This window comes from Marmota marmota, unplaced genomic scaffold, assembly GCF_001458135.2.
Source record: "Marmota marmota marmota unplaced genomic scaffold, marMar, whole genome shotgun sequence".
NCBI lineage: Eukaryota > Metazoa > Chordata > Mammalia > Rodentia > Sciuridae > Marmota > Marmota marmota.
The window spans coordinates 779959-792706 of record NW_026000051.1 but is presented as its reverse complement, the minus strand read 5'-3'; the positions used below and the strand labels follow the sequence as shown (position 1 = coordinate 792706).

Sequence of the window (12748 nt, the reverse complement as noted above, 5' to 3'; positions counted from 1 at the left end):
CCTGGAGGCTTGAGGCCCACCCACTGGCTATGCCCGGCTGGGAGGGAAGCCCTTGGGCCACCTCTACTGGATGCAGGAGGTGGCCTGGGTCACTCCTGCCCCTCATCCTGAGACATCTCCAGGCCAGCGCAGGGAGGGCGTTTGCTTTCTCAGAACCCAAGACCCAGAAAAAGGTTTTTCCCCAAACAAAAGACCAGTCTCTGCCTGGCAAGAGAAAGGCCCTGCGGCTGTGTGGACGGTGGCCGCGCCCCCGCCTGCCCCCTGCAGGCCTCAGAAGCACTCGTGGATCGAACCCTGGGTGCCCCGTGGCGAGGCCTGCCCTCACCCCTGCCGCCGCCCCGTGCACCCGTGTCAGGGGGTCCCTGTGAGGCTCCACGTCTCCACGGGTCTGGGCCCGTGCAGCCCAGCACTGTCCTGCCCTCCCCAGGAGTGGTGACATCACTCTTTCCGGCAGCCAGGGGTTGACCTACATTCCGCAGCCCTCCTGTCTGGGAGATGCTCCAAACACCCCGCTCCTGGCTGCCAGGAGAGGGAAGGACCCAGCTCACGATTTTTGTGGCTCACGGGTGCCAGGACCCGGTCCAGATGGTGCCCCCGCTGGCAGCTCCTGGGCACTGCCTGCCCCTCCCTGCAGGACAGGGCACGCTCCAGCCTGGCACGGGCTGGTGTCCCTGCCGTCCTGCGTGTGGCTGGCTGTCAGGTCCCCAGCTGTGCCTGCCACGTTTCCGAGAACTTGGGTTGTCTTCCCCTGGAGGTGAGGCCTGGCGTTGTCCCTGAACAGTTGTGATCTCCTGGGGCTCAGTGGGGACCCGCCAATTCCAGAAAAAGAGACAACTGATCTGAGAAGGTCACTGCAGCTCTCTGTCCATGGGTAGACAGAGGGCCAGCAGGCCCAGCTTCCAGCAGGAGAGTGGGTGCACCTCACACCAGGAAGTGAGAAGGGTCAGGGTTAGGGCAGAAGGTGAATCTCAGCCACATGCTGAGCAGAGGTGGTGGGGGGAGCTGTCAAATGAAATGCAGGATGCCCCATTAAGTTTAAATTTCAGATCAACAAGGAATAACTTTAGTATAAGTATGTCCCAGATATTTCATGGGATATACTGATGCTAACAAAAAATCATTCATTGTTTATCTAAAAGTCAAGTGTAACCTGGCATCTGTATTTTTATTACTCTTTTTGTTTTTTCCATTTGAGTTGAGGTCTCCCTCTGTCCCCAAGGCTGGCCTTGAACTCTGAACTTCTAGTTTCTTCGTGCTTTAACCTCCTGAGTAGCCGAGACCACAGGTCACTGTCCCAGGCTACCACATTGGACTTTTATTTGCTAAATCTGGCAACCATGGGGCAAGGGACTCTGGAGAAGTGACTTCAAGAGACCAGAGGATACATCCCACTGGGGGAGACCCCAGGGCCCCGGAGAACACTGATCATGTCTGCTTCAGGGGTCTGATGGCTGCGGGAGTGGAATGTCAGCAGGACAGCCTGAGCCTTGGGGTGGCCAGGGAAGGGCAGTCTCTGCTTCGGACACCCCTGTGCCCCCACCTTCCCTCTCTGGCTTGTTGGCCATTAGTAACAGCAACAGTGTTGACGGCTGGTGTTTGTGGGGGGCTCGCTTTGAGCCGGACCCTGTGCTGAGCTGCTGAGTGTCACCTGGACAAGGGGAACAGCTTCACTTCAGTCCCACAGGCCACCATGAGACCTGCCCACGTTTGTGCCGACGTGGGGGGACGGGTTTAAGCAGGGGTCTGGTCACCGCAGAGCGCAAAACGCCTTCCCACCTTTCAGACATGGAGGACCTGCTGTGTGCCCCACAGAGTGAGGCCCCCAGACAGTTAAGCACCAAGGCTGGTGTGTGAGACACCCCGCAGCCTTTCCTTGAGTAGCTGAAGGGGTCTGAGGGCCAGAGAGGTGAGTTCAAGGTCACCAACAAATCAGCAGCAGGGACGGGCCAGACCTGGCTGCTGGCCAAGTGTCCCTGTGTGTGTGTGTGTGTGTGTGTGTGTGTGTGTGTGTGTGTGTGTGTCACTGTGCTTGTTGCCCGGCACCTTTTCCACTGCTGCCCAAAGCTGACACTGGGGGCTCTGCTGGGGCCCAGGTCCGGGGGGCAGGGAACCTCCCTGGAGGCAGGCCAGCCTCGAACTGCCCCTCGGTTCCTGATTGAGTCCTGCTTTTTTCTGGTGGACAAGTGAAGGGCTGCCTAGCGGGTCAGGTGACCCAGCTGGTGGCTTTCCAGGGAGGCTGACGGCACTCCAAGGTCAGCTTCAGTAAGTGATTCCTTGGGAAAACTGACCCCACGGATGAGGGGAGAAATCGGGACCGGAGGCCTCGCGGGACGCCGCCCCGCCCTGGACGCAGGCAGAGGCCCGCGTTGGGGGGACATGAGCCAGGATCCCTTTTTTCAGGAGCTGCCTCTGTTTGGAGAAGGCCAGGCTCTGAAGTGCACCCCAAGCCTTGCTCCCACCGAGAGGCCTTGACTGTGGCAGTCCTGCCTTCTCCCCTGCAGAGCGGGAGCAGTGGGCCTGTGGGTTTCACAGCGCCCGACCGCGTACGAGTGCTCGGTGAATTATTTATATGTGCTGCTTGTTTATTTTATTTACTTCATCTCCCACTGGCCTTCTGGGACAGGGAAGAGAATCACAGAAGGACACTGGTCTGAGGGCGGGAGGAGGCACAGGCCTGGGTCTGCAGGGGTGGTGGCCTGGTTGCACTTCTGCCCCCCACCCCCCCCACACACATTGAGACTTTAGGCCACTGTCTGCTGCCTGTATGAGACCCTTCCTACAGCAGGATTCACCTGCTGTGTGGCCTTGAGCAACTTGCTTAACTTCTCTGTGCCTCGTTCCCTTGTCTGATAGGAGTAACGTCTTCTTTTTAAGGCTCTTGTGAAGAGCTAAATAACGTTCATTCACGGAAAGCTTTCGGGATCCCTGGCTCTAGACGCTGTTAAGTATAAGAAATGGGAAAGGGCATTCACTGAGTGTTTCTCCACCTCAAGCCAGCTCTTTGTAGCCTGTGTCTCATCTGGTCCTTGGCTCCCGACAGCCATCCCAGGGATGGGAAGTGGGAATAAAGCAAGGTCAGCAACTTGACTAAGGCCACACAGCATGTGGCAGAGCATCCAGGCCAGTGGGCAGGGGAACAGGGCCACCCTCTCACGTCCATGGGAAGGGCACAAGGAAGGAACACAGCCCCATGCGGCCCCTACAGTGTCGGGGCTCATTCTGCCCCAGCCCTGGGTGTGCAGGCGGCCAACTAGCGGGTGTCCCTTCCCTCCTGCCCGACCCCCACCCCATCACAAGTGGCCACATCCGTGATCTTCAGGACAGCCCAGGCCAAGCAGGATCGTGCTCACTCAGACGGGAGAACCTGCCCACCGATGCCTCAGGGCTCTGGGGAGGGCTGGGGACACCACAGCGCAGCCGAGGCCTGGCTCTGCCACTCACCAGCTGCGGGACTTCAGGGCGCGCTCCTCCTCCCAGGCCTCGGCAGGATGGAGATGGTGGTCGTGGGGAAGGGCTGTGCCAGTTCCCCGGGGCGCTCAGCCCAGCCGACTGCGCCCTGAGCCCCCAGGGTCCTTGTCTCTACCTGGCAGCCTCTGAGGCCCAGAGTGACCGGGCTGTACGTGGAGTGAGCACACCTCGGAGCGGCCCCTGGCCCAGGCACCCCCTCCAATGTCCCCGCACCCCTCCCCCGTCTGCCCTGCAACCCGTCCATTTGAAACCCGCTACTCAGTGGCCTCTGGAGCATCCCCAGCGCGTGCTACCACCGCCACGCGCAGTGTTAGGGCATTTTCGTGGCCCTAAAAAGAAACCCGGCCCCCTTAGGGGACTCCCTTAGTCCCGCCTCCCCGTGAGCCCAGCCCTGACCTGCTGTCCGTCTCGGACGCTGGGCATTTTGTACGAATGGACTCACGGCAGCTGCCCTTTGGTGTCCGGTTTGTTTCACTTTGTAGGAGGTTTTCGAGGTGCAGCCGAGGAGCACCGTCCGTGCTCCATCTGGTTTTAAGGCTGAAAAGCTCCCGATGCCCTTGCACAGAGCCTGGTCTCTGTCTGCGGACCCGGCTGTCCCGCCCCCGCGTCTGCCTGGTGCTGCCCGAGCTGTCCTGCCGAGGGCTCTCGAAGACTTGTGTTTCGTCCCTCCTGGGCGCGCACCTGGGCTGGGATGGCCGGCCCCTGCCCAGCTCTCTGCGGCGCACGGAGCCCTTCCAGCAGAGGGCTGCCTTGGAGGGCTGCTTCCCACCCCCCCACACCCTCGGTGGCGCCTCTTTCTCCCCTGGCCACCTGGGGGTGTGAAGTGCCAGCTCCTCCTGGCTTCCATGCGCATTCCCCTGGTGGCCAGGGAAGCTGAGCGACTTTACCTGCCCGCTGGCAGCTCACATATCCTGGAAGAAGTGACCATCCAGATCCTTCCTCCATTTTAGACCTTGGGTTATCAGTCTTTTTATTTTTGAGCTGTCAGAGTTCATCCCATATCATACCTAGGTCCCTCCTCAGATATGAAAGTTGCAAACCTTTCCTCCCCATCAGTGGGTGGTCTTTTCACCTTCTAGAAGCACAAAGATATTTAGCTTTGATGAAGTCCAGGGTATCTGTTTTCCCACGTTGGCCTTTGTTTTGTGATTTCTGAGAAACTGTTGCTTAATCCAAAGTCTTGACCATTCACTCCCAATATCCCCCTGAGGGTTTCTGGGGTTTGCTCTTACGTTTAGGTCTTTGGTCCATTTTGAGTTGATTTTTCATGCGGTGGGACATGAGGGTCTGGCCACATGCTGGTGTACACCCCGTTGTATTTCTCACTTTAAATGTTTTGGCCTCACCCGGGCAATGACATTCCTGAGGTCACAGTTCTGTTTGATCAGTTTATTGAAAAAAATACTCTGTTCAAAACTAGATGGCGGCCTATGGAGCCGTTCAGCATTTCACGCACCCTCTACCCCAGATCACCTCGATGTCCCCTTGGGAGATGACAGTGACTGTGAGGACTTCCACAGCCAGGGAGAGTACCCTCAGGGAGGGGTGGCAGAGGCTGCCCTGAGAAGTGGCACTTGGCCTGGGGCCTGACACTGCCCCTAAGTGTGGGCTCCAGGAGGAGGGCGGGAGCCTGGAAGCGCTGTGGAGACAGAGGGAACAGCGGGTGCAAAGCTCAGAGGACGGCAGGATCGGAGCACATGCTGCAGAGAGGCAAGGGACAGAGAGGGACACCAGAGAGCTGGAGAAGTCAGGCCCCATTCCCAAGCACCGCACATGCTCGCGCGCGCGCACACACACACACTCACACACACTCACACATGCGTGCACGGTGTCACTCCGAGCACCTAGAGAAGTCAGGAAGACCAAGAAGTGCTTGCCCTTGGCTGGGACTCTGTGCCAGCCCTTGGCCAGCCGTCCCATGCCACGCTGGGAGGGCAGTGAAGAGGGGGCATGGCGCTCATCCCAGGGCTCAGCCAGGGTGTGGGACAGGCCAGGACATTGTCTCATGTTCCCACAGAGACGGGACTGGGGAGCGGGGCTGGCAGGATGGCGCCTGAGCAGAGCCGGGGTCAGGGAGGGACAGCTGGGCTGGGTCAGGAGAGACCAACTGCGTGGTCCTGAGCAGGCTGCTCCCCACCCCGTGCGCCCAGGCCCGTCCAGCCCTGACAGCTCAGGCTCCCTGTTATTGTGGTTGCAATATGCTGCTCAGATTCAGCCGGGCTCTTATGCATTTTTAATAAGTCAAGGTCAATGTGATCACCCAGAGTTGATGGCAATCTTTTCTTTATGTAGCTGATATCTAAAAATATCCCTTCCTCAGGCCAATGGTGTGGAGAACATCCCTGGCTTCATACAACTGGGGTGTTCCTCTCCAGCTGGCTCAGTGGGGTGTTAAATAGGAATTTAGAAGGAAAAAAACCTGAAACCTTCTGAGGTCAAGTACATTCTGCAAACAAACTTTTATCAGACAAAGTCAGACAGGTTTTTTTCCTGCAGGACTTGTCAGAGCCTTTAATACAGTAACGTGCATGTGACTCTTGTGCAGTGGGCAGAGAGTGGGGCTTGGGGGTTTTGGAGGACATCATAACCTTGACCAAAAAGGTCTATGCACAGGAACTGGTCTCTGCTGTGGACCATCTCTGGCGTCCAGTGTTCCCAGGAAGAAGAGCCCTTGAGGCCAGCAAGTGCCTGCCCAAGCCCCTCTGGGCCTCTCCAGAGCTGAGCACATAGTAGGTCCACAGCACTATGTGCGGGTGGAGGGACTGGGACTCCAGAGAGTGAACGGGCTTCTTCTCGGTCCCTTTTTGGCTGGTGCTGCTGTTGAGTTCTCCAGGGCAGGATTGCCCTCCGAGCTAGCCAAGTGGACTAAAGGAACCAGGCGGAGCTGCCTGCGTCTGGGGTGTTGGGATGTCTTGGATTTGGGAATGTTTGCACATGTGCGTCTCATGAGCTCAGCCTGAGGTCATCTGTGCCATCTCTAGTGCTCCCGCAATGTGGCTCGACCCCCAGCCTGAGCTCAGGCGAGGGACTTTCCACTGTGGCCTCGTTTCCACGCTCCAAGTGATGGGTTTGGGAGCGTGTGGGGTTCCAGACGGGACTGGGGAGCTCAGCTCACACAGCTCACCATCAGCTAATGCTGATGGACAGGGCCTCTGCTGTGCGTTGGGATTCTGTTCCAGAGAATTCCAGGGGGACACAAGCAGTGCACGGTGCATATGAAAAGTGGCGGCTTGCGGAACAGCCCCCAAGGCTGGAAGGACTCGCTGCTCCTACCAGGACAGGAGTGCGCTTGGGAGCAAGCCGCCTCCCTTCCTGCTTGTAAATAAACGCAGACTGTATTTTGGAGCAATTTTAGATTCTTGGCAAAGTTGAGCCTCAGGTGCAGAGATGTCCCATGTCCCCAGCCCTGTCCCAGCTTCCCCTGCTGTCAACACCCACCATCGTGATGACGAGACTCGCCACTGTAGGGTCACTGGAGCAGGGCCACTGCCGGAAGGCCCTCCGTGCTCCGCGAGGTGACGTTGTTGCCCTGTGCAGAGGAGAGCTGCGCCTGCTGCTGTAGAGATGCTGAGAGTGTAAGAACTGACAGAGAAGAGAACCACATCGCCTCCAGCCCCAGCTAAGACACCGACCCCGTGTCCCACTGTCTGGCAACTCCTATTCTATCCCATGCTGGTGGCTTGGCCTCTGGGGGCAGATTCCTCTGGGTTCTACCCCCAGTGACATTTGAGGGCAGCCCCATCACTCTGGGCAAGGGGCTACACCTCTCCAAGTTTTGGTGTCCTTGCTGGTAACATGAAGGTGACAAGAGGTTCCAGTGAGACCCACTTGGCACACATTTGGGCACCGTTCGTGTTAGGAACGTTGCCTGTGGCTTGAAGTAGAATTTGACAACGTGATGGTGCCTAACCTGAGAGTCTCCTGCCATCTGGCCACACAGAGAATTCCCGAGGGACGGCCGGTTCCTTCCCACCAACCCACTGCAGGTTGGACGCGTCCTTCGGGGGAGGTGCACCTGACAGTGGCCTCTAGCGCCAGGCTCTTCTGGAATAAGTGCTGCCCCGTGGAACTCATGGAAGGGGTGCTGAGAGCAGAAACCCACGCTGCGCGGGCTCCCATCCTGCAGCGAGGCCCAGAGACCCCGCGTGGAGCCAGCCTAGGCCGGGGAAAACCTTCTGCCCTCAACTTCCTGGACGGCTCAGTGCCCCGCCCTGGGAAGGCGGTGTGAGAGCCCGTAGGGAAGGGCACCGGCCCGGACAGCCAGGAACCGTGTTCTTTTCTTTCTGCAGAACTGGGGCGGAGCCCAGACCCCACCCCGCTAGTCAGGCTCCACCCCTGAGCCACGTCCCAGCCCTCAGAATACAATCTTGGCACGAGGGGACAGGGCCCCAGGTGCCCGTCCCCGGTCCCCGCCTCCTCCCACAGCTCTCCCTCTGCTCCCCAGCCAACCAGTCACCGGAGCAAGGGTGGAGATGGAGCACACACCCAGCAGGACACTCCGCCCGCCCCTGGCTGTCCCACCCCGTGCCCTGGAGAGGCTGCTTCCTCCCTCTGACCTCCTGTCAGCCCCAGGGGGCTTCCATCATGCTCTTGTTCTTTCTAGAAGGTTCTCCCTTTCTGGCTGGCGGCACTTAATCCCCTTGCAGGTTCTAGTTTAAAACTGCTGTGATGTTTCAGAAGAAACCAGATCACAATAGACCCCGCCAACCAAGTGCCAGCGGCTGACCTTTCAGAAGGCAGCTGAGCAGGGGCCACCTCTGCCTTGGGAAACCGGTGGCTTGTCCTCACAGTGGGCAGACTTCCCGGGGTGTGTGCTGGGCCTGGTAAGGGTCCTCCACTTGTCAAGGAGCAGCCCCAATGGGACCAGTCTTCCCACTGAGACTCAGGAAGACGTCCCGCAGTCCAGGGGCAGAAACCCGCCACACCTTTCCCTGCCTTGGGTGCCCTTGAATGAGCTGATGTGCACGGCCTCTGAATCTGTCCCCAGGAGTGGTGGCTACTTCTTCCTCTTCGTAGCTCTCCTTCCGGAAGACGTGGATCCATGCTCCCAGAGCTGGTCACTCATATTTGATGTTTCCCTCGTATTCTGATATGGGAGGATTTCTGAGATGGATTGTCAATATTTGGGGAAAGCAAATCGCAGACTGATGGGTTTAGGAGAATCCTGTTTTTATCAAAATTTGCAAGGAGAAATATTTAGAGTAGAATAAACTATTTTCTTATTTCCTTCAAAGCAGGATTCTATTCTGCCTGATGCTGTCTTCCTAGAAACCCGTCCTGCACCCTCAGACGGCATCAGGACCCCCTGCTCCCCCTTTATGTAGCGCTTGGGCACTGACACGGTTGAAAAGGACAGTGGACTGCAATAATTAGGAGACTCCTTTAGAGCAGTTTCAGGTTTGCAGAGACTTGTGGCCGGAAGTTGCCGTGAGTCCGTGTCCCCTGCAGTTTCCCTGTTAGCGACCTGTTACGGTTATGAAGGTCAGTGGTTAGTAACTTAGTAACAAGTCTGCAGACGCCCTAGGCTCCCGCCAGTTTCCACAGGGCCAGGGTTCTGGACCTACTGTCCAGTGTCACCAGGGTGGCCTACTTGTCCTTCTTCCTGGCCTCCACGCCCATTACTGATATTTAAGATCGTCTTTCAGCTGGACCTGAGGCTCCGCCAGAGCGGCCCCTCTGCCCTGTGGACTAGCAGACGCCTGCTCTCGGACCAGAGCCTGTTTCTTGTTTTTCCTTGGTACCAGGGATTGAACCCAGGGGTGTTTAACCACAGCTGCTCAGGGCCTCATTCAGTTGCTAAGGCTGGCTTTGAACCTGTGATTCCCCCGCCCTCGGCCTCCAGAGCCACTGGGATTACAGGCATGGCCACTGTGCCAAGCTAGAGCCTGCCTCTTAACAGGAACCCTGTGAATATTTCTCCTTCCATATTTTAATAAAAATGGGATTCTACTAAACACATCAGTCTTCAATCTGCTTTTTCCAAAAATTGACAGTATATCTTGGAAATCTTCCCGTATCAGAATATAAAGCTCTTTCTCTCTAACCTTGTACTGTGGAGACTCTCCAACACACATATGAAAGAAGAGGGGATCCACCATGATGCGCCTGTCATTTCAGCTGTCCACGAGCGGTCCTTCTTGCTTCGTTAGTATCTCAGTCCATGTTTCCCCTTTTTGTATTTGAAAGCAAATCCCAGTCGTCAGCTAATTTCACCTGCCATTATCTGTGGTACCTCTGTAACAGACAAGGACTCTGTCTGTGGCACATGACCATATCATCATCGTCACACCCCATGAACGTTAACAGCAGAAAATATAGTCAGCGTCCAAAGTTCCAAGGATCCCGTGTGTGGTGGAGGGTACATAGCGTGGGAACAAAATCCAGGAGGCTCACACTGCCCGGGGTGATGGCCGCTGAGGGCCTCTAGATCGGGGTCCCCTCTCTGCCATCCATCCTCCCTTCCGGCCCTTCCTGCAGCCTGGATCGTGCGGCTGTGTCCCTGGTTTGTGTGGAAGCGGCTCCATCCTCTGAACTGTCTGGTCCCATTCAAGTCCACTCAGTCTCCTCAGTGGCTCTGGGCAGGGGCGTTTCTCCTACAGGAAACTCTCTCGGGTTGTCTCTGTCTGTGATGTTCGGGGTGTCACTTCTCAACGCCCGGAGCCCTTTATTCATTGGGGCTGCTGATCCTAACATGAAATGCTTCTATAAAAAGAAACTTCCCTCCACGTTCAGTGGCCCTGAGGTACAGTCTGTGTAGGACAGGCAGGATCAATGCTTGGTTCTTCCCTTTATTTACCAGTTTTCAGAATAATGAGTTGCCTATAAATATTTGAATGAGTGAATGAATAATACATGTGTGGATGAACTGGCGGGTTTGGGAGCTGGGGTTCTCTGCTGCCCTCCAAGAAGTAGGTGTGGGCCACCGCTGGGTAGCACAGGAGCCGCCTTGGTGGGGTCTCTGTCTGAGTAAGGAGGGCCGGGAGCAGCGCTTGCTACCTGTCAGCCTTCAGTCAGGAGCGCAGGTGAGCTGAGTTCCTAGAAATACAGCGACTGGGACCAGGGATCGGCTGCCACAGTCTGGCTGGGCACAAATGCCGCAGTCTGGCTGGGCACACAATCAGGAGCCACCACACAGCTTGTAGATTCAAACAGCAACTCTTTATTCCCGAACTCACACCAGCCGTCTACAATCACGTTCTGGGGAAATCCACGTTCTCTGCCCAAATCCACGTTCTCTCCCAAATTCTCCTTCACTGGGCTTCTGTCTCCCAAAATATACTGTCTGAATCCCGTGAGAACTCAAGGGGAACTTAGGCAGCAGGATACGCCCTATTCCCAGCAGGAATAATCTTAAACCTTAAACCTGGAACCTAAACTGGGAACGCCCTAAACACGATTATGTTAAACCGGGAACACCCTAATCCGCCCTGGTCCTTGAGCAAGGTCAACTACATTCAATGTCACTGCAAAATGTCAGCAACATGGGGTACGCTGGCAAGGAAATTGTCATACCTACTTGGCTAATGGCTCCCAGCAATCGGCCCGTCCCGTCAGCGGCATCGGACCCTGGAAACCACATGCTGGGAGAAGGGACAGACTGCAGGTCCAGGCTCCAGCTGGGAGAGGTCTCAAAGTGCCGCAGACCCTCCCCAGGACAGGGAGTTGGGAGTTTCTGTCCCAGAGGAGTTGGGTGCAGGCTGGGCTGGTGGCCTTGCAGGGTGCCTTCTAGGCCAGCCCGGCACCACCCAGCCTGCTCCTGGGGGGCGCTCCGTCTGGCCTGCCCTCCGCTTGCTGACCTCTCTGCCCTCTCTGGGTCTCCCCAGGTGCAAGTGCAACCTGCACGCCAACCTGTGCTCGGTGCGCGAGGGCAGCCTGCAGTGCGAGTGTGAGCACAACACCACGGGCCCCGACTGCGGCAGGTGCAAGAAGAACTTCCGCACCCGGGCCTGGCGCGCCGGCTCCTACCTGCCGCTGCCCCACGGCTCTCCCAACGCCTGTACGTACGCCCCGGCCCCCGCCAGCCTGGCTGCAGCCCACAGATGTGCACCTGGCACACATGTGGACACACATGTGCCCTTGGGCTTACAAGCACACACACACTAACAGATGTACGCAGGCCTGGGTGTGTGCATGCGTGCACACACACACACGCGCACACACACACACACACACACATTTTGTTGGGAGCCTGTGACAAGACCCTCTGGCACGCGGGCCCACTGCCCCAGGGAAACCCGGGATGAGCTGGCCAGCCCCCTTCCTGCTGCCCTTCCCCCCTTGACTGAGAAGCAGGCAGGAGGCCCCTGGAAGCAGGGGGTGGAGACCCCCCTCCAGGCAAGCAGGACCCACGCGGAATGTCACGGCATGCTTGTCGCGTGTCTCATGGTGTCGCATGCTGCAGGGGCCCCTCCCTGGGCGTTTTCAGCCCAGCCCCTGGACGTGGGGCTCTTGTTCTCCTGTTTTCTGAGGCACCCCCTGAGGCCCTCGGTGAGCCCCAGGGCCTGCCCAGTCCTACCCTCCCCCGCTCCCCAGTGCCAGGAAGGCCTTGCAGGGGTTTGCCCACAAGGGTCAGCATTGCAGACCCCTTCAGGGGTCCCCCACTCACCACATGCCCCCAGTGTAGGCCACAGGTGCCTCCAGGAAATCAGGGACCCCAGGGAGTTGCTGGGCTGCGAGTGGAGAAGGGCCTGGCTGGCTCGGGGAGCACCCCTCGGACCCTGGAGCGCCTCTGGTTTTTCCCGTGTCCAACACCTGTCAGGGCTTTGTCCTTTGTCCCCATCGGAGGCTACAGCGGGCCCGCTGCATGCCCCCCGGCCTCGCCCCAACATTGACGAACTGCCACTTCCACCACCCAGCCACCTCGGGGCCTCCCGGCACAACAGCAAGAGTCACAGCCAGGGTGGGGTCCAGACCTCCTGGACCACGCCAAGGGCAGGCAGCAGCCTCCTGCCCCAGGACCGCCCCGCCCTGCTGGGCACCCGCCCTGACTGGGAAAGATTCATGTGGCTTTAGGCTGATCAAAGCTGAAGCTCGGCCAGGCCGTGACAGGCATGTCACACAAGGGGCCTGGGCCGGCGTGACAGGACTTTGAACGGGCGATGCTCCAGCACCTCACAGCACTGGAGGGTCTTCAAAGGCACAGAGACTGACTGCTCTGGTGCGGCCCACCCCCTGCCTGGTCCCTCCTCCCAGGTCCCCTCCCCATCTCTTTTGTCCTGAACCTTTTCTTTCAATGTGTCACCCTCTCCCCTGGCAGTCCTGCCTCCGCTTTGTCCCAAGG

The 12748-nt window shown here is 58.0% G+C and overlaps 1 protein-coding gene across 1 annotated transcript in view; it reads left to right on the top strand.

The window, feature by feature from the left end:
- Ntng2 (netrin G2) overlaps positions 1-12748 on the top strand; it is a 58745-nt gene that overhangs the window by 33835 nt on the left and 12162 nt on the right. Inside the window, exon 4 of the mRNA XM_048812787.1 lies at positions 11292-11464. Coding sequence (XP_048668744.1) covers positions 11292-11464 — 173 coding nt within the window. The remainder of the gene's footprint in view (positions 1-11291; positions 11465-12748) is intronic.